General features: G+C 42.4%; 2 protein-coding genes across 4 annotated transcripts; one reads left to right on the top strand and one right to left on the bottom strand.

The window, feature by feature from the left end:
• The first annotated feature begins 2,345 nt into the window (after positions 1-2,345).
• PCP4L1 (Purkinje cell protein 4 like 1) lies at positions 2,346-10,337 on the top strand. The gene is made up of 2 exons (XM_073609385.1): positions 2,346-2,481; positions 6,500-10,337. The coding sequence occupies exons 1-2, from the start codon at positions 2,361-2,363 to the stop codon at positions 6,634-6,636; spliced, it is 258 nt and encodes an 85-aa protein (XP_073465486.1). The 5' UTR covers positions 2,346-2,360; the 3' UTR covers positions 6,637-10,337.
• Positions 10,338-10,985: 648 nt separating this feature from the next.
• On the bottom strand, positions 10,986-21,160 carry MPZ (myelin protein zero; the record flags this gene model as incomplete). Of its 3 annotated transcripts, none has more annotated exon segments than XM_073609383.1 (5): positions 10,986-13,804; positions 13,894-13,963; positions 15,113-15,248; positions 18,364-18,577; positions 20,994-21,160. In XM_073609383.1, coding segments are annotated over 5 exon segments (686 nt in total), but the record flags the coding sequence as incomplete, so codon positions are not given.
• Between the last annotated feature and the right edge of the window lie 1,108 nt (positions 21,161-22,268).

Raw genomic sequence — 22,268 nt, 5'->3', positions numbered from 1 at the left:
TCTCTCTCTCTCCCCCTCCACATTCTTCTCTCACTCTTTCTCTCCCCCTCCACATTCTTCTCTCACTCTCTCTCTCCCCCTCCACATTCTTCTCTCTCTCTCCCCCCTCCACATTCTTCTCTCGCTCTCTCTCTCTCTCCCCCCTCCACATTCTTCTCTCTCTCTCTCTCTCTCCCCCTCCACATTCTTCTCTCTCTCTCTCTCTCTCTCTCTCTCTCTCTCTCTCTCTCTCTCTCTCCCCCTCCACATTCTTCTCTCTCTCTCCCCCCCTCCACATTCTTCTCTCCCCCCTCCACATTCTTCTCTTCCTCTCTCTCTCTCTCTCTCTCTCTCTCTCTCTCCCTCCACATTCTTCTTTCTCTCTCTCTCCCCCCTCCACATTCTTCTCTCTCTCTCTCTCCCCCTCCACATTCTTCTCTCTCTCTCTCTCCCCCCTCCACATTCTTCTCTCTCTCCCCCCCTCCACATTCCTCTCTCTCCCTCTCTCTCTCTCTGTCTCTTTTACATTCTTTTTTCTCTCCCCACATTATTTTCTCTTTCCCCCTTACCTCCTTCTCTGCCCCCCACCCACATTCTTCTCTTTCCCCCCACATACTTTTTTTCTCCCCTCCCAAATTCTTCTCTCCCTCTCCCCTCACATTCTCCTTTCTCTCCTCACATTATTCTCTCTTTCTTCTTTACCCCCCCCCCCCCCCCATTTATCTCCCTCTCCCTACATTTTTCTCTATTTGACCCTTATCTCATTCTCTCTCTCTCCCAAATTCTTCTTTCTCCCACCTTACCTCCTTCTCTCTCTCCCCCCATCACTTTTCCCCCCACGTCTCCCCCGGCCCCATTCTCTCTCCCTACCTCCTTTTCTTTCTCCCTCCAAATTCTTCTCTTTTCTCCTTACCTTCCTTTCTCCCCCACTTACCTACTTCTCTCCACCCCCCATATCCCCCCCCCCCCCCACCTCCTTTTTTATATATATATATATATATATATATATATATATATATATATATGGGATAGGAGATGAGTCCACATCGAGGATTTATAAGTCCAGGATTTCTACCGTCCCTCTCAGTCTGTGACATGCTGTAACATATTGATTGTGTTCACTGTTGGCTCCTTTCTCTTTGCAAAGTTCCTCTGCGGTTTTATACATACCACCATTCATCATTACAGCTGGTCTTCTTATGTAGAAGCAGAATTATGGCCAGCGATTAGGCATAGCGATGGCATCCATCAAACATGGGGCCGAGGCCTTGTCATTTATGGCTGGATACGCCGCTGTCCAGTGCCGCGGCCAAACTCATAGTGAAGCTCCACGCGTTTCGTATCCCTCTGAGATGAGGATTTTGCAACAGCCAGATCGGCGCCAAAGCAGAAAACTGAGCGAAATGTACACAGTTCTGTCCTGGCAATGCCATAAAAATGACTTACTGCATACACCGCGATCCATGCCCAGCTATACGGCTCACTGCCGCAAGCCAAATCTGCATTTAAGTGTCATTCTCCACTATGAGATGAATGGTGTACCAGAACAAATACCAACATAAAACAGAACTGCCGGCAGATGCGAACAATTCATTTCCATTCCATAAAATTACTCTATGGAGAAATGTTCTGCAGTACCCTAGAGGGGTCAGTGATGGAATAATCTGCAGAATATATCAATATGGATCTGTCAGGAGGGGGAGGGGAGGGAGCGATGTTCTGCAGATCTCTAGAGAGGTCAGTGATGGGATAATCTGCAGAATATATCAATATGGATCTGTCAGGAGCGGGATGGGATGGAGCGATGTTCTGCAGATCTCTAGAGAGGTCAGTGATGGAATAATCTGCAGAATATATCAATATGGATCTGTCAGGAGGGGGATGGGATGGAGCGATGTTCTGCAGATCTCTAGAGAGGTCAGTGATGGAATAATCTGCAGAATATATCAATATGGATCTGTCAGGAGGGGGATGGGATGGAGCGATGTTCTGCAGATCTCTAGAGAGGTCAGTGATGGAATAATCTGCAGAATATATCAATATGGATCTGTCAGGAGGGGGATGGGATGGAGCGATGTTCTGCAGATCTCTAGAGAGGTTAGTGATGGGATAATCTGCAGAATATATCAATATAAATCTGTCAGGAGGGGGATGGGATGGAGCGATGTTCTGCAGATCTCTAGAGAGGTTAGTGGTGGAATGATCTGCAGAATATATCAATATGGATCTGTCAGAATATATCTATATGTATCTGTTGGGGGATGGTGCGATGTTCTGCAGATCTCTAGAGGGGTCAGTGGTGGAATGATCTGCAGAATATATCTATATGCATCTGTTGGGGGATGGTGCGATGTTCTGCAGACCTTTCTATTACATGGACAATGTTATTACAGGGTGTACTGAGCTCTTTTGGTAATTATAACCTCTTTCTCTCTCTCTTGCAGCTCCGAGCTAACAATGATTTGCCTTCCGCCAACCAGGCCTCCCTGAACGAGGAGAAGGGTATGTACGCCTTGTATCTTACCCCCCGCTATTTGGGCCCCCCATCGGTAGACACCTGCCAGCTGCATATACTGTAATCATGGAAGCTGTTTACACATATATTTTTAATTTGAAGCTTTCAGGTGATTAGTCAGCAGGCAGAGTACAAACCAGAACTAGCAGTAAAATGATTAAAGAAGTGGAAAGCAGAGTTGAGTGTCGCCAATTCCTTTCTGCATCTCTCTAGGTGGCTCTCTGATAGTATCACCTTTCAGCTTTTGCTTATGTAGCATGCAGTGTTGGGTGCTGTTTCTCATGGCCATTAATATGAAGTTGCCCCCTTTCCCTCATGGCTATTAATATGGAGTTGCCTCCCTTCCCCCATGGCCATAAAATACTGAATGGTGTTGCCCCCTTCCCCATAGCCATTATTATGGAGTTGTTCCCTTCGATGATCATTAATATGAAGTTAACTGCCACGGCCATTATTATGGAGTTGACCCTCCATGGCCAATTATATGTAGTTGTCCCCTATGACCATTATATGGAGTTGACCCCCATGATCATTAATATGTAGTTAACCCCATGAACAATAATATGGAGTTGACACCCCCCCCCCCACATGGCCATTAAGTTGACTCTCTATAGCCATTATTATAAAGGGGCCTATCCATGACCATGACCCCCATGGCCATTAATGTGGAGTTGACCCTCCATGACCATTAATATTAAGTTGACCCCATGACCATTAATATGGAGTTGACCCGCCATCACCATTAATATGGAGTTGACCCCCAAGAACATTAATATGGAGTTGACCCCCAAGAACATTAATATGGAGTTGACCCAACGACCATTAATATGAAGTTGACCCTTCATGACCATTAATATGAAGTTGACCCCCATGATCATCAATATTGAATTGACCTCCATGGCCACAAATATGGAGTTGACGCCCATGATCATCAATATAGAGTTGACCCCCATGGCCATAAATATGAAGTTGACCCTCCATGTCCATTAGTATGGAGTTACCCATCCATGACCATTGATATGGAGTTGACTCCCATGACCGTGAATATGAAATTGACCCCGTGACCATTAATATGGAGTTGACCCTTCATGACCATTAATATGAAGTTGATCCCCATGACCATTAATATGGAGTTGAACCCCATGACCATTAATATGAAGTTGACCCTCCAAGACCAGTAATATGAAGTTTTCCCTTTAATAATCATTAATATGGAGTTGACCCACATGGCCATGAATATGGAGTTGATCTCCATGACCATTATTATAAGGTTGACCCCTGTGATCATTAATATGGAGTTGACCTTCCATGGTCATTAATATGGAGTTGACCCCCATGATCATTATTATGGAGTTGCTCCTCCATGGCCATTAATATGGAGTTCCCTCCCTCCCCCCATGGCCATTATTATGGAGTTGGCCCTACTTTGAGGCTATATAATCCTTCATTGCCCTAGCAAGGCTTTCCACAAGATTCTGGAGGGTGTCTGTGAGAATTTGTGGCCATTTGTCCCAATGACCATTATTACGGAGTTGCCCCTCCATTGCCATTAATATGAAGTTGCCTCCCTCCCCCCATTGTCATTAATATGCCCATTTGGGAGGTTTGATACTGATGTTGGATGAGAACACCTAGCTTACGGTTAGCATTCCAATCCATCCTAAAGGTGCTCAGTAGGGTTGAGGTCAGGGCTCTGCACAGGTCACTCAAGTTCCTCCATACCAAACTCCTCAAACCATGTCTTTATGGAGCTGGATTTGTACACACGGGCACAGTCATGCTAGAACAGAAAAGGGTCTTCCCCAAATTGTTACCACAGGTTGAAAGAGCCCAATTTTCTACAAGGTCTTTGTATGGTGTAATATTAACAGCACCTTTCACTGGAGACACTTGATTCCCATCATTTAAAAGGGGGTCCACATGCTTTTGGTCATATAGTGCACTGTATGTGAGGTAGGGCCCCATTGATGAACTATCAAGCGGTCCTCAGGTCTCCCTGGTCCCCATCTTGATAGCAGTTCCTTTAATTTTTCAGAAAATATAATTGATTTCACTGCTATCATATAGAGCAGGGGTCTAAAATGTGGCCCGGGGGCCAGATGCAGCCCTTTGCTTGCCTCTATCTGGCCATTGGGGCACTATTCATCCCAATGATATGGGCCACTATTCTGACCACCGACACCAACAATGGTGCATATTTCCTCCCTCTGATACCAACAATGGGGCCTAATTCCTTCCACTGATATTAACAATGGGGAGACATTTCTCCCACCGACACCAACAATGAGGCACTATTCATCCCCCTAATACCAAAGATGGGACAGTGTTTACTCCCACTGATATCAGAAAAATGTTCTATTCCCTCTGGTCACAGTCCAGCCCCCCTAAAGTCTAAAGGACAGTAAACTGACCCTTTGTTTAGAAAGTTTGGAGATCCCTGGTATAGAGGAGTCTTCCTTAACCTACATACCCTGGAGGAACCTTTGCAATAATTTTCAGATCTTGAGGAACCCCTGATTTATTTATAGCTACAACTTCCAGTACATTGGTGTGATTAACGTGAGAGATGCCCTCTTTGATGTTGGTGGCCAATGGCAGAAGGTCACCAGGCAGAAGGCCAAGACTGACCACCAGGAGGAGAAGGGCCTCTTTCCTTGGTGGTCAGATGGAGAGGTGCCCCCTTCACTGGGGGTATGGAAACCTAAAAAGACAATTGGTGTCAATAGTTAATGGGGAAAAATTTTGATTTTTCTGTGCCCAACATCTCAGGAAAATAACACATGTGAAATTAAATAAAGGGAAGTTTTATTATTTACAAAGAATAAAATCAGAACACCATACGGAAGGAAAAAAATAAAAACACATATACACCAAATATCATCAGCCTATACGCCACTTAGTAATTCTAGAAGCCATACAAAAAGTGCAATGCACCAATAATACAACAACAAATATAGATTGCGTGGAAAGGTGGCCTTGACATCTCAGCGTGTTTCACTGTAGTAGCTTCCTCAAGAGATCCTTGAATATGCTGGTGATAAAGAAGTAATAAAATAAGATCATGTATACACCAAATATCATCAGCCTATATGCCACTTAGTAATTCTCAAAGCCATACAAAAAGTGCAATTCACCAATAATACAAGAATTAGTATAGATTGTGTAGAAAGATGGCTGTGAAATCTCAACGTGTTTCACTATAGTAGCTTCCTCAGGAGTTCCCTGAATATGCTGGTGATAAAGAAGTAATCATCAATATTCAAAAAACACAATACAACACATACAATATGTAAGGTACGACTATATACTATTTACAACTATAAAGTAGTAGGGTTATTCACAAATCTGGTGTGTGTATACAGGAGGCATCAACCATCAGCAAGGGAAGGAAAATACGACTGCGAGCACCCAAGCCAGGGTCACCCAGGAGCAAAAGGTCCAGATATCTTTACATTGGGGGTAAATCATGTTTTTTTGAATATCGATGATTACTTCTTTGTCACCAGCATATTCAAGGAATCTCCTGAGGAAGCTACTATAACAAAATGCGTTGAGAGCTCACAGCCACCTTACTACGCAATCCACACTTATTCCTGCATTATTTGTGTAATGCATAATGTGTATTTATATGGCTTCTAGAATTGCTAAATGGCATATAGGCTGATGATATCTGATGTATACATGTTTTTATTTTATTATTTCTTTATCACCAGCATATTCAAGGATCTCCCGAGGAAGCTACTGAAGCGAAACTTGTTGAGACCTTACAGCCACCTTTCTATGCAATCTATTTGTATGGCTTCTAGAATTTTTAGGTGGCGTATAGGCTGATGATATTTGGTGTATGTATATATATATATATATATATATATATATATATATATATATATTTACTAATTTATTTCAATTATCTACAGACATAGCTAATCCTAAGAAGGTTTTATGGGCACTCTCTCCTTCCTCATAGGTCCTTATAGGTCAATCTTCTTTTTCTTTCTTCTGCAGACAAACCTGGGAAGTCGGAGACGGTGGAAGAGGAAATTGACATCGACCTCAATGCCCCGGAGACAGAAAAGGCCGCTCTGGCCATCCAGAACAAGTTCCGTCGCTTCCAGAAAAAGAAACCAAACCCAAGCTCGTGAGGAGGACAGCTCCATCTGTGACCTCAACACTGCCCTGTACGATATACACTGTGCGCAGGCTCGCCTACTTCTTCCACTTTCTTTTCTATGAAGTGCAAGCCAAGTAACAACAGGGCTCAGCTCCCCTCCCCTTCCCCTACACTCCCATCCCCCTTCCCATTAAATTATTATGAATGCTGATCTTTTAAACTGAGCCCGTGCCCCCAACAAGTTGACCAAGGTTCGGCCATCTTGCATTACTCCTTGCTCTGAGTGTAGCTGTTGGGATTGATGGTGGAAGGAAGAGTTTTCTATGAAAAAAGCTGAATAGTGAGGTCTTATCTTGTACGAAGGACCACAGAGGTCCCCTTCTTAAGGCATGTTCTTATATAGCATATATTATATTTAAATATTTATTATATAGAATTGAATGAATATAGACCATCTCGGTGGCCATCTTCATTTTACCCATAATTGCCTTATTCCATCTTTCTCCAGCCTCATGCAAATTAGAGCCTCCCCCTGACCCCACCCACCCATTTGCTCCACCCCTGGGGAGACATAAACTTGGTTGCCCCACCAAAAATGATAACTTGGAGATTCTGGGCTCATGTTCTGTTGGATTTGTCACTCATGTAATATCTCTTGATGAGTCTGAAGCAAGTTATTACATTTTCCACAAAAGGGTCAGTCAACAGAGTTATAAGGCATGAGTTATATGTCTTAACGGTATGTTTTTAAAGCATGTACATGCATTATAGCTTTGTGAATTGATACCTTTATATGGCTGCTGTTTTCTTTTATAGAAATAGGTTGGCCTGACTCTCAGGTGAGAGTCAGACCTAGGCTGTAAATTTTAGGACATTGCTTATTGGTCTCTGCTTAAAACTTGTATATCCCTCAAACAGTGCTGGGACAAGGTTCGTTCGCACCCAAAGTAATAAGGCCAAAGTGCAACCTTTCCACCCCCCATGGACTGTGAACTACTCTTGCTGCATAGGTTGAAGCTCTTGCCTTTTTTGCACCCTCCTCCTGCCGAAGTGACCAAGGTGGCCACCCCTCCTGCCCACCCCTTCACCCAGCACTGCACTTAAAGTCCCCACCTTTTGAAGAGCTCATGGCCACCTCTCGGCCCAGCCCTACCCTTAGGTCCTCACCTTTCAAAGAGCCCAAGGCAGCCGCCCCTTCTGCCAACTCCTTGGCCCAGTCCTGCCCTTTGGTCCCCACCTACTGAAAAGCCCAAGGCAGCCACCCCTTCTGCCAACCCATTTGACCCAGCCCTCCCCTTAAAGTCCCTACCTTATAAAGACACCAAGGCAGCCACCCCTCCTGCCAAACCCTTGATCCAGCCCTATCATCCAGTCCCTACTTTCTGAAGAGTGCAAGGCAGCCGCCCCTTCTGTCAACCCATTTGACCCAGCCCTGCCCTTAAAGTCCTTACCTTCTAAAGAGCCCAAGGCAGCTGCCCCTCCTGCCAAACCCTTGATCCAGCCCCGTCATCCAGTCCCTACTTTCTGAAGAGCCCAAGGCAGCCGTCGCTCCTGCCCACCCCTTGACGTAGCTCTGCCCTTAACGTCTCCACCTTCTGAAGAGCCAAATGCAGATGTCTCTTCTGTCAACCCTTTGATTGGACCCTGCCCTTAGTCCCCACCTCCTGCCAAACCCTTGATCCAGCCCCGCCATTCAGTCCCCACCTTCTGAAGAGCCCAAGGCGGCCGTCACTCCTCCCAAACCTTGACCCAGCCTTGCCGTTCAGTCCCCACCTTCTGAAGAGCCCAAGGCAGCCGTCACTCCTCCCAAACCCTTGACCCAGCCCTGCCGTTCAGTCCCCACCTTCTGAAGAGCCCAAGGCAGCCGTCACTCCTCCCAAACCCTTGACCCAGCCCTGCCGTTCAGTCCCCACCTTCTGAAGAGCCCAAGGCGGCCGTCACTCCTCCCAAACCCTTGACGCAGCCCTGCCGTTCAGTCCCCACCTTCTGAAGAGCCCAAGGCGGCCGTCACTCCTCCCAAACCCTTGACCCAGCCCTGCCGTTCAGTCCCCACCTTCTGAAGAGCCCAAGGCGGCTGTCACTCCTCCCAAACCCTTGACCCAGCCCTGCCATTTGGTCCCCACCTTCTGAATTGCCCAAGGTGGCCGCCCCTACTGCCTACCCCTTGACCTAGCTCTTCTCTTAAAGTCCCCACCTTCTGAAGGGCCCAAGGCAGACGCCTTTTCTGCCAACCCCTGGACCCAGCCCTGCACTTAAAGTCCCTATCTTCTAAAGAGCCCAAGGTGTATGTCTCTTCTACCAACCCATTGGCTTGACCCTTAAAGTCCCCTCATTCCTGATACAAACTTTTGCTATTCTTAAGTTTTTTTTGCTCCTCCCTAGCCCAAAATCTCTTGGGCTGTTTGCAGCAGTAGCTGAACGGGATGGAGGAGCGACATTAAAATCAAATCTCTTAAATTGGGAATTCCATTTTTTTCCCAGCCGCCTGTTTCTCTGGAAGGAAACGACTTTGTAATAAGCCATTTTCTGAGGAAGCTTCTTAGCAAATGTAATAACTTAATTTCAAAAGTGAGAGGTTCAGTTTAAACATTCTTTAGTTTGATTGCCATTTGTTTAACTCTTTTCTTTTTTGCTGACCTGCATCGGAGAGACCATGGACTTACTAGGGGAGATGTAATGTCATTCTTGATGATGTCAATGATGTCAACAGCCCGTGTTTAAAGTGCAAGTCTACCCAATTTCTTTTTTTTTTTTAATTTAGATATAGTGGGGGGGGGGACTAAAACCTCGCTAGGTTCATACTGCTTTCTGTGTCTCCAAGGATTTCTTACTACTTCCTGTCTCATGGGTTAAAAAGTAAGAGAATAGCTCTCCACTTCCTGTCTATTTGACTTAAGAAGCAGCAGAAAATGAGGGGAAATCACAGACAACAATAAAGTTACATTTTCTTGTAGAGTGAGAAGGTTAAAAATGTCTGAATTTGAACAAATGGGAAAAAGAGAGAAATCATTTCAGTAAGGGTGCAGTCAGCTTTAAAAAATTGACGAAAAATTCTAACCCTCCCCAAAAAATAATAGTAATAATTTGGCTAGAATTGGGCTTTACCTTAAGAGAAGGAAGTACACCATTGTATCAGCCTGCTGTTAGCAGTGTTACTCTGCTGCCATCTTGTGGTTGTTCATAGGAACCGCTATGCTGTGATTTTTATTTTATTTTATCTTTAGCTCTGGTTTATGCTTTTATTTCCAGGTTTTGCTGTCAGAATAGACACGTTGCATTGTTTTCCTATGTTTATACAACTCAGTGGACCAGACCAGAGCAAAATACATAGAAAATACATAGAAACCACTTAATGAAATGATTTTAATATAAACTGAATAGTTTTGTTAATTTACTGTTTTGATTTTGAGCCTTTCCCCATAAACAAATACATTTTAAGGTGCTTTAATAAAGCCAAAATAGTGTGCAGAGAACTAGTCCAACCAATTAGAAGTCACGGTTTGACTACAACTGAATTCTGATTGGCTGCTATGGGTAACTCTACTTTCTACGTCCAAAGGATACAGCTCTGTGTGAATCTTCTGCCATAGACATTCCATCTGTACTTCTTTCTCATATGGATATCATTCATCAGATACACCTCTCCACCCCTGTGATGGTCTGTGAGAACTAATACCCGCTTGGGGTATGTTAGCATGTTTACCTAATAAAATTATTTAAAGTATACAACAATGACTTGGTGTCTATTACTAAGAAATTATTAACTATATTCATTGCAATTAATGAGGATATGTATTATATAACTGTCTCTGCTCCTATATCTAACTCTCCTCTCCTGAAATACTCTGCACTGCTGGAGGGCTCTGCTCCTTCCTCTATAACTCTCCTCTCCTGAAATACTCTGCACTGCTGGAGGACTCTGCTCCTTCCTCTATAACTCTCCTCTCCTGAAATACTCTGCACTGCTGGAGGACTCTGCTCCTTCCTCTATAACTCTCCTCTCCTGAAATACTCTGCACTGCTGGAGGACTCTGCTCCTTCCTCTATAACTCCCCTCTCCTGAAATACTCTGCACAGCTGGAGGACTCTGCTCCTTTCTCTATAACGCTCCTCTCCTGAAATACTCTGCACTGCTGACGGACTCTACTCCTTCCTCTATAACTCTCCTTTCCTGAAATACTCTGCACTGCTGGAGGACTCTGCTCCTTCCTCTATAACTCTCCTCTCCTGAAATACTCTGCACTGCTGGAGGACTCTGCTCCTTCCTCTATAACTCTCCTCTACTGAAATACTCTGTTCTGCTGGAGGACTTGCCCTTGACCCCATCCATACAATCATTTGCCATCCACAATCCTATAATAATAATAAAGACAGACAAAGTTTTTTGGTTCTCAGAAATGTCAGTTTTTATTAACAATTTTAATGTGGTCGGTGACTAGATGGGACTTGGCTACTATAGGGGCTCTAATAATAATGGGATATACTCTACTAATCTCTACTTATATTTTTAAATTATATACATCTTTTACATGTGAACTTATATAAGGAGGATTGACAGTGTCACTTGTGCCTTTAGGGCTATGTGGGTCATTTTAAATTCCATAGTACCCGAGATCAACCCCTTCTTGACCGCTGCTTCATCCCCATGATATTGAAATCCACGTGAAACAAATGAGCAGACCGGCCAAGAAATGGTTAATCTTTTGCTGATCTCTATGATGGAAATCCCTTTAAAATTCACCGGCGGCCATCTTGGACACCATGGCGTCCCAGAGAGCTTTGCTTGTAAGTTGTCATTTCTATGCCAGCCAATCCGGCACAAGCTGAACCGTCAACCCTCTTCCGAGGTAACCTTCCCAGGGTGCATGGCAACCTCCTGCTGTCAAGGAACGATGAATAGGCTATCGACTGTGAAAAATAAAACTGAACTCGAGAAGGTCTCAAAAATAATACAAAAAATGTGAAGTTGGTTAATGCTTAATGACAGAGGGCCGAACATACAAAAAAAAAATCTGTTCTTTATCCATATAAATACAAAAAAAACTCCAGAAAACTTCATTGTGTCTCCATTTCCTGGAACAAAAAAAAAATGGCGTACGATGCAGCACCATAGAAATAAGACGAACTGAAGACCAAAACGGAACCTGGTATTAAAAACTACATTGACTTTGAATTTCAGACTTGAGGGCCTGCAGGAACTCAAGAAGGTCTGAGGAATCAGGGGAGAACCTGGTAGGATTGCCCCTCTGTTGCTCCTTACGGAAATTGGCCAACATTAATGGGACTTGGGTTTTATTATGGTTCCTGTTGGTCCCGGTGCATGCTGGGATTGCCACTTAGGCCTCAGCGGAATTAACAGAAACAAGGTATGCCTTAACGACCTTGCCATTGGTGGCATAGGGGGTTAACGCTGTAGAAATATTGCCCTGGAGAGAGGTAGAAAGGGCAATACTTGTACTTTTTATTCAAAAAATTTTGAGGAGCACATGAAATTTGCAGCTGCCTGGTGTGCCAAAAAATCGCATCTCCTCATTTTGTTAATCCATGTCCCATGATGCATTGCCAAGTCTTCTTTTTTTGTTAGGAACAACTGGGGGTCAAGACTGCTTAAAGGAGGGAGGCTTATGTTGGCATATTTCTTGCCTTCTCGAGGGTCTTTAGGAGGCAATCCCATTTGATCTTGAAAGCGAGGCCGAACTAGATACCCCTCGTGAGCAGTCCCTTGATCAGGATCCTTTGAGAATACACGGTGCTCCGGTGGGTAATGTTTGCATTGCATCGCATTGCAGCCACTCCTGGGGTGGAGGTCCCTGTATCCTAGAGGAGGTCTACGTTCATTCTTGGTTTCTCTGAGAGTTCTTGCTAATTTCCAGCAGGGAAAAAAAGGTACACGATGGTTCTATGCTTAACACAAAATTGTTATTTATAAAAAAAGGCATTAGCCGCACCAGAAGAACTGCTGGGGACCTGGGAAGAATGCTCTCAGAGGGTGGATCATGAGAGCCTGGACGTCATAATGAAGTCAAGCCAAACAAAAGGGCCAAAGACAAGACTAGGCTATAACTGAACCTTAAAATGGAAGAAATTAACTCAATGAATGACCTTATGTGTATCTAAAAAAATATAATGGCCAAATGAAGGCCTCTTAGGTTGTGTAGTCGTTTTAGACTTCCAATGAGAAACTTTCTGCAAAAGAAGCTTTTAGGTAAGGACCAAAACTAGTGTCCATTATTGTTACATTACGAATGTCTATAACTCTAAATGTAGTTGTTTTAGACTTCCCTGGAGTGAAATGGGAAACTGCTCCAAGAGAAACTTTTACGTGAAGACTAACACTAGTGTTCATCTTGGTGACACGATGAAGGTCTATGGTTATGTCGTTATTTTAGACTTCCTTGGAGTGAAATGAGAAACTTCTTCAACAGAAGCCTTTAGGTAAGGACCAACACTACTGTCCATCTTGGTGACATTACGAACATCTATGGTTATGTAGTAACTTTAGACTTTCTTGGATTAAAATGAGAAACTTCAACAAGAGAAGCTTTTAGGTGAGGACCGACAGTCGTGTCCATCTTGGAGACACTGTGAATGTTTATGGTTGATGCGAAACCATGGTGTCCACCAATCTGGTGGAACATTCACAACAAGCTGATGAAATGAGGAAGTACTTGTTTTTCAAGGATTTGAAGACTGAAACAAGCCAAAAGAGCTTTTGATGGATTCCATGGTTGAGGTTTTTCTAGAATCAGTTTTCATGAACTTCTTTGTGCCACAATTAAAGCCCAGCTATAGCTGTCGTTTAGAGGATGGGCAAGGTGAACATGATGATTGACTTGACCTGTCTTGGATCCACATCGGACGTCACTCCTCCCAGGACCCCGGCTGTCTCTGGTTGATTAGGGGTGTTTCTCTGAGTCACTTTTTATTAAATTCTTTAAGGCGTTTTTGAGGCTGTTTTTGCTAGGAGACTTCACAGCGGCTCGGTGGGGCTTGTCCCCACCTTCGTCCCCCCTCAGTTCCATCTCAATAGTGTAGATCACCTTAGAGCTGCGGGGGGAATCTTCGTCTGCCTTTTGTGTACCTTCCCTGCCGGCTAATTGCTACTTCCTATCCTTGCGGGAGTCGCCTAGGCCTTTGGATTTCTTGTCGCTGGTGGACTTGAAGCTGCGGGTCTGGTCCAGCATGGAGAGGAGCGGGGCCTGGAAGAAAGGAGCGGCCTGCATATTTTAAAGAGAAAATGCTTTTCTGCTCCCCAAGGGCAAGAATTTGTTTAAAAACTTGAACTCACATTGCTTCTTACCTGTCGTGAGCCTTTGGAGCCCTTCGATAACTTGTGGAGCTTTCCTCTTTCCAGCGCGCTGTAAACAAGAACCAGATATAAGGTGGAGACCAGAACGAGAATGAGACAATTGTCTTTTCTTACTGTTGGGTAAAAACCCTGGCTATTGTTTCAGATGTCCCTCAAGTGACCTAATATAGATCGAGCACTAGCTCCATGATACCTGCAGCAGAGAATTATGGGCAAGAGGGCAGAGGAGGCCATTGATGGTTGAATGGTTTTCTCTTTCCTCATGGTAATAATGTGACCACAGAACACTAGCTGAAAAGGAGCAAAGTAGGCCTCCTACAGGGTAGTCAGGGCTGTGACTGTATCTTCATCTGCATCTTCCACTACCCAGAAAAAGGTCTTCTTTGCGCCAGACGTGACCCAGCAGCTCTAAAACAAAAAGGGGAATAACCCCTTCACCAGTTCTACCCCAGATGAGTTGGTTCATTTACTCTAATTTAATTCAGGGTACCTACAGCCTGATAGATGTTTGGTGGTAAGGCATCTGCTCGGCTTTCGAACTACCATGATGGACCTTGCATATAGTGTGAAAGACACACATCACCAAACCAAAGGTAAAAACCCAAATGCATTTATTGGTCTGATTGTTCTAAACCAAACTAACACAGGGGGTTCTGAGGAGTCCCCTTCATCAGGGCTAAAACATAAGGAGAATTAAAGCACGAGCATTGGCCTTGCAGAAGAACCCCCAAAACAAACATTTTTTAGAGTGCCTCTTTATGGTTTCTTGACCTGAGAACTTCCTATCGGGAGTTACTACACTTTAATATGTGGATCCTATAGACTCTTTTTTAGAACATCAAACAATTTGGGATCCAGCGCTCCTACCCTACACTAGTTATACATGACGCATCTTTGAATTTGGCCTGTGGGTGAATGTAGCACACATATACTGTAGGAAAGGGAACAATGACACCCACTCATGCAGAGATTGTCCAACAAGATGGACAATCTCTGTAAGCAAAAAAAAACATTAATCCAGAAGCACTCATGTAGGGAACACCTCCATGACCCGATCCTCACAGTTTAAATTGGGCCAGGATGTGGTCGGCAATGGCCATCCATCTACCAATTATAAAACTTGGCCAGTTGATAGTGGTGTAAGCTTGAGGGCTAATTCACCAGAGAGGAGAATGAACTCCTGACGCTTTGGACCTACCTGAGCTCCCTCTGTACTCTGATTTGTCGTCTTAGCCAGCAGTAACGGATGAGGTAAGCCAGGAGAGCCACAATGATTACCAGGATCAGCGCAGCTCCAATGATGATACCAAGGACCATCCCGGCACGGACTGGAGCTATGGGAGCACAAGGAACATGGAGGTCAATGAGCTGCTCCCAACACAGATAAGCTTACACTACATAACCTTTACCCCCCATTGAGGTGTCTGTTAAAGGCTCAGATCGTGCAACCTGATTGGTCCATGCTCAGTGTTTACAGTGTTGCAGTTACAACAATATTTGTGTATGGCCACCTTATATTAGTGGTAATTGTATGACCCCCTAACATTAGTGGTCAATGTAGTGCTCCTTACATTAGTGATCAGTGTAGTGCCACTTTACATTGGTGATGACTGCAGTGCTCCAGTACATTAGTAGCCAGTGGGAGAAGAACCCACTTACATTGGTGGTTGGTGTAGTCCCCCCTTACATTGGTGGTTGGTGTAGTCCCCCCTTACATTGGTGGTAAGTGGAGAAGGACCCTCTACATTGGTGGTTGGTGTAGCGCACCATTACTGTACATTCATGGTCAGTGGAGGACCCCTTCACATTTGTGGTTGGTGTAGTGCACCCTTACATTGGTGGTCGGTGGAGAAGGACCCCCTTACATTGATGGTTGGTGTAGTCCCCCCTTGCACTGGTGGTTGGTGTAGTCCCCTCTCACATTGTTAGTCAGTGGAGGAGGACCCCTTACATTGGTGGTTGGTGTAATTCCCCCTTACATTGCTGGTCAGTGGAGAAGGGCCCCCTTACATTGGAGATCAGTGTAGGACCCCTTTTCATTGTTGGTCAGTGGAGAAGGATCCTCTTACATTGTTGGTCAGTATAGTGCCTCCTTACATTGGTGGTTAGTGTAGTATTCCTCTTCACTGGTGATGAGTGGAGTGCTCATTTAAATTAGTAGTCAGTGGGCAAAGGACCCCCTTACATTGGTGGTCAGTGTAGTGGCCCCTTACATTGGTGATGAACACAGTGCTCTATTACATCAGTAGTAAGTGGGAGATGAATCCACCTTACACTGATGGTCAGTGTAGTTCCCCTTTACATTGGTGTCAGTTGAGAAGGACGCCTTACATTAGTAGTCAGTGTAGTGCCCCCCCCCCCCCCATTTAGCGACCCCTTTCATTGATGATGAAGGTAGTGCTCTAGTATATTAGTATTCAGTGGAGAAGGGCCCCTTATACTGGTGGTTGGTGTAGTGCCCCCCTAAATTGATGGTCAATGGGGAAGAACCCCTTACGCTGATGGTCAGTGTAGTGCCCCCTTACATTGATGGTCAGTGTAGCGCCCCCATACATTGATGCTCAAAGGTGAAGGACCCCTTACATTGGTGGTCAGTGTAGTGTCCCCTTACATTGATGGTCAATGGAGAAGGGCCCCTTACATTGATGTTTAGTGAAGTGTCCCCCTACATTGTTGGTCAATAGAGAAGGACCCCTTACACTGGTGGTCAGTGTAGTGTCCCTTTACATTGATGGTCAATGGAGAAGGACCCCTTACACTGGTGGTTAGTGTAGTGTCCCCTTACTTTGAAGGTCAATAGAGAAGGACCCCTTACATTGATGGTCAATAGAGAAGGTACATTGATGGTCAGTGTAGTGGCCCCTTACATTGATGGTCAATGGAGAAGGACCTCTTACATTGATGGTCAGTGTAGTGGCCCCTTACATTGATGGTCAATGGAGAAGGACCTCTTACATTGGTGGCCAGTGTAGTGTCCCCTTACATTGATGGTCAATGGAAAAGGACCTCTTACATTGGTAGTCAGTGTAGTGTCCCCTTACATTGATGGTCAATGGAGAAGGGCCCCCTTACATTGGTGGTCAGTGTAATGTCCCCTTACATTGGTGGTCAGTGAAGTTTGCCCCAACATTGGAGGTGAGTGCGATGCTCTGTCAGTGGGAGGACCATATACATTGGTAGTCAGTATAAAGGGGCCCCCTCACACTGGTAGCCAGTTAGAAGAATACCCTATACATTTATGATCAACGATAAGAATGTCCCTCTAAAAAGCTGAGCTGAAAGAAAAGAACACTGGAGTCACTTATGACTTATCTGAGAGGCAGAAACTGCTCAAGGTCAAGGAACCCTTATGCCGCGTACACACGAGCGGAATTTCCGACAGAAAGAGTCCGATGGCAGCTTTTCATCGTATATTCTGACTGTGTGTATGCACCATCGGACTTTTTCTGTCTAAAATTCAGACGGACTTAGATAGAGAACATGTTCTATATTTTTCCGATGGAACAAATTACTATCGGAAAAAACGCTCGTCTGTATGCTGTTCCGACGCACCAAAAACATGTTTAACATCCATGTTTAACATTTAACATACTACACTATGGCCAGTTTTTTCTTGTGTTTGTTTTTCTCCTGCATTTATTGAGGGGATTTTGATCTGACCACGGACGGTGCTGATTGGTCCAATACCTCAGAGGCCCTGGCAAGGGTTTTTTGCCATCTGCTTATATCTTTGGATTTCTGGTAAGAGCAATCATAGCTCATTTTGGAACAGCATCCACACTTATACTGAACACTTACTACTTTGGGAATTTGGACTTTTATTTTCTGGACTTGTTTTTTATATTTTGTTGGGGTTTGGTCACACTATTAACTCACCCAACACATATAATTTTTGTTTTAGCGCAGTTTATTTATTTTTATTCACCAAAAACGACGCATGCTCTGAAGCAAGTACGAGACGGAAGCTATTGGCTACTGGCTATTGAACTTCCATTTTCTAGTCCCGTCATACGTGTTGGACGTCACCGCGTTCTGGGCGGTCGGAATTTGGTGTGATCGTGTGTATGCAAGACAGCTTGAGTGGAATTCCGTCGGAACTCCGTCGTAAAAACTTCAGAGTTTATTCCGGTGGCAAAACCGGTCGTGTGTACGGGGCATTAGAAACCTCTGGAGGTACTCTAGCGTTTAACGGAATCCTGGTTGAGAAAGCTTGGTCAATGTCCTTTGGTCTGGTGACAAGGTTTGTTGTCCAGGTGTCACAAGGACAGGAAGTAGGATGAATTTCCCCAACAGTAAAACCCTGTGAACAAGGCTTATCGCCAAAACTAGTCTGCTGCTGACTGTACTCACTGTGAAGGCTTCAAAATAAATACGCTTGATGATATGGTAAAAAAAAAAAGAATTCTTGGGCTAATCTCAGGTGGATCCCAAAAAATTCTGAAAACTCACCTTTATCATAGACAAGCAGGTGGACGTAGGATGACTTCCCCACCACATCAGGAGGATTCTTCACATCACAGGTGTATGTTCCATTGTCACTATAGTCCAGGTTGTGGATGACGATGGATCCATCTTTGCTCCTTGGATAGCCAACCCACTCGATGCGGTCTTTGAAGAGGCCCGTGTCATCTTCATGGGCCTCTCCCTTGGCATAGTGGAATATCTAAAGAGGGAAAGAGACACCAGGGCCCAGTTATGTGTGTGTTGACTTGCGTCGTGTTGCACAGGCCCTGTTAATATTCTATCACCATCAACACAAGTCCTCAGACCATGCATGTGGGTATTCACGGCTTTTTAGGGTGATGAAAGGTCAGGTACGTTGACCAGAACTAAACGAAACGCAAATGTCTAAATAAATATTCGGATTAAATTTTCATTTTTCGGATGTATCCGAATTACTGAATTACGATAGTAACGTATGTAAACAAATCCGAAATAACAAAATGAAATTGCATCCGAAATAACCAATTATCCGTATTCAAATTGAATTTGAAACAAATTTGAAAGCAAAATTGAATTTGAAACCATATTGCTGACTATTGCTGATTTCCTTCAATGACTATGTGTATTAGAATATAGCCGCCTTCCAAAATTTGAATTCCGAAAAGAAAAGAAAAAAAACATAATTGACTAGAATAGAAAAGAATAGCATACAAAAGAAAATAATAGAACAGAAAATAAAAGAATAGAACAGAAAGGAATAGAATAGAAAATAAAAGAATAAAATAGAAATGAATAGAATAGAAAAAAGTAGAATAGAGTAGAAGAACATTGAAAGAATAAAATAGAAAAGAATACAAACAATATATATGAATAATATGTTTTCCGAAATTCGAAAAGAATATAATAGAATAAAACAGAATAGAACAGAATAGAAAAGAACAGAGAAAAACAGAATAGAATAGAAAATAAATTAAAAGAATAGAATAGAAAAAGTAGAAAAGAATAGAAAGAATACCGTATAGCCATCTTCTGAAATTTGAATTTAGAAAAGAATATAATAGAATAAAATAAAATAGAATAGAAAAAAAAAAAGGAATAGAATAGAATAAAATAGAATAAAAATAGAATATATTAGATTAGAATAGAATAAAATATAAAGAATATAGCCATCTTCTGCAATTTGAATTTAGAAAAGAATAGAATAAAATAAAATAGAATAGAAAAAAAAGAAATAGAATAGAATAAAATAGAATAAAAATAGAATATATTAGATTAGAATAGAATAAAATATAAAGAATATAGCCATCTTCTGCAATTTGAATTTAGAAAAGAATAGAATAAAATAAAATAGAATAGAAAAAAAAGAAATAGAATAGAATAAAATAGGATAAAAATAGATTAGAATAGAATAAAATATAAAGAACATAGCCATCTTCTGAAATTTTGAATTTAGAAAAGAATAGAATAGAATAAAATAAAATAGAATAGAAAAAAAAGGAATATGATAGAATAAAAATAGACTAGATTAGATTAGAATAGAATAGAATAAAATATAAAGAATATAGCCATCTTCTGAAATTTGAATTTAGAAAAGAATAGAATAGAATAAAATAAAATAGAATAGAAAACAAAGGAATATAATAGAATAAAATATAATAAAAATAGAGTAGATTAGATTAGAATAGAATAGAATAAAATATAAAGAATATAGCCATCTTCTGAAATTTGAATTTAGAAAAGAATAGAATAGAATAAAATAAAATAGAATAGAAAACAAAGGAATATAATAGAATAAAATATAATAAAAATAGAGTAGATTAGAATAAAATATAAAGAATATAGCCATCTTCTGAAATTTGAATTTCAAAAAGAATAGAACAGAATAAAACAGAATAGAACAGACAATAAAAAAATAGAAGAGAAAATAAAGAAATAGAATAGAATTGAAAATAAAAGAATAGAATAGAAACAAAGGAATGGAAAAAAATAGAATATATTAGAATAGAATATAATAGAAAGAATATAACCGTCTTCCGAAATTTGAAAATAATATAATAGAATAAAACAGAATAGAATAGAAAATAAAATAAAGGCGTAGAATAGAATAGAATAAAATAAAAAGAATATAGTTATCTTCTGAAATTTGAATTTCGAATACAATAGGACCAGCTATCCTTCACTAAAAATTCGGATTGATTCGATATTTTTGATTCAAATTTGTTTCAAATCCATTGGGAAATTTATAATCCAGTTGAAAACAAATAAATTAAACTAAAAATAGCTTGTTACGGATGCAATGAAATTAAATTAGTAGCTTAACAAAGCGATACCAATTTATTGTTCTGCATATGTCTAGCGTTGACCTTCGTTGGGGATCAGGGATGTTGCTGGACCCTAACGAAGGTCGTCACACCTTGGCCTATGTTGGGAGGTCAGGGACGTTGCTTTGTTGGCCGTCATTGGAGATCCTTTAGAAATGAATAGGATGCCCACAATGATTCATGCTACCAATGCACATCAACAACACAAGACAACAGTGGGAATGGGCCCTTAGAAGAACCGGTCACTGGGAAACACTGGGCTCCCCACCTGTTTCTAAAATATATTATATTATCTAATTTGGTGGTCGGCCTTACCGAATACGTGTCCCGAGAATTGTCCGGCTGGAAGTGCCAGCTTACTGAGATGTCATCTGAGATCCATTCGCTGGACCAGAATGTGCAGGAGAGATGGACCTTTGACCCCACATTGCTCTGGATCTCCCGATCAGTGTATACTTCAATGGCCAGGGCAGGAGAAAGTGCTGAGGATGGTAGAATGAAAAAAAAACATTAGACAAGACAAGAACCAATCAATGTGGAGCAGATAGAGTAAAATGTGTCCATTAGATCTGCCCATGTCTATATTTAAGGAGAACTCCATCCAAAACTGATATTCCAGTCACAAGTCAGATCTATTATGAAGGGTTCTTCCCACCATCACTGTGCTGAGTTCCCGGGTCTGCACACCCACTGTGCCCATTATGAGGGGTTCCCACCATCCCTGTGCTGAGTTCCCGGGTCTGTACACCCGCTGTGCCCACTATGAGGAAATCTTGATACGGCGGTCCACAGCAGGTGACTCGGCACATCATGTTCCTCCTCTACATGAAATATCACTTTTTGGTGGCTGCTCATTTAATGTGACAGGACAATACTAAATCTACTGATGATGCAACTATTCCCGTAGGGCTCTTAGTTCCGCATTCCACACAAAACAGAACAAAAAAGTCAACAAAACTGCTGGGTTTTCCACTGCTGCTTACTCAGCAATGGCTACATGAAACCATATCCACCAAGAAGTGAGAAGAGATCTCCCCAAAGTGTGCTATCCTCTCAGACAGTTGTCTCCATTGTTGCATCCACCCCCCCCCCCCCCCACTTCCTGTTCTGCTGACAACTCGAAATTTGGTTTTCCGTCACTTTCTGTCACCAGGACAAACAGAGAGACTTCATCTGCCCACAGGGGACATAGACAGCAATAAAAACCAGAAAGGGGCTCCAACCCCTACCTGCTCCATCCAAAACTCAAATACATTTTTTTTTTTGGTCAGTCTACATTTGCATATCCTTGAAGCCAAGGTGTATCTAAGCCTTCGGGTTTCCTGTTAAAGCAGAACTCCAACCAAATGTATCATTGTTTTTAGTTTTGGAATACATGGAAAGGAGCTAAAATTACTGTCAGGTTTTTTATTCCTGCTGTGACATATAATTAATATGATAAATGTATATGATATCACTGATATAATATTATATTTATATCATACATTTATATTTTATTGTGACCATTATACATGTATACTCTATAGTAATTATTCCACTTATATGTTATATAATAACTAATATAGACTTATATTATCTAATAAGTATTTT

This window comes from Aquarana catesbeiana, linkage group LG13, assembly GCF_042186555.1.
Source record: "Aquarana catesbeiana isolate 2022-GZ linkage group LG13, ASM4218655v1, whole genome shotgun sequence".
NCBI lineage: Eukaryota > Metazoa > Chordata > Amphibia > Anura > Ranidae > Aquarana > Aquarana catesbeiana.
The sequence above is the reverse complement of the archived record's forward strand: the minus strand, read 5'-3'. Positions and strand labels throughout refer to the sequence as shown.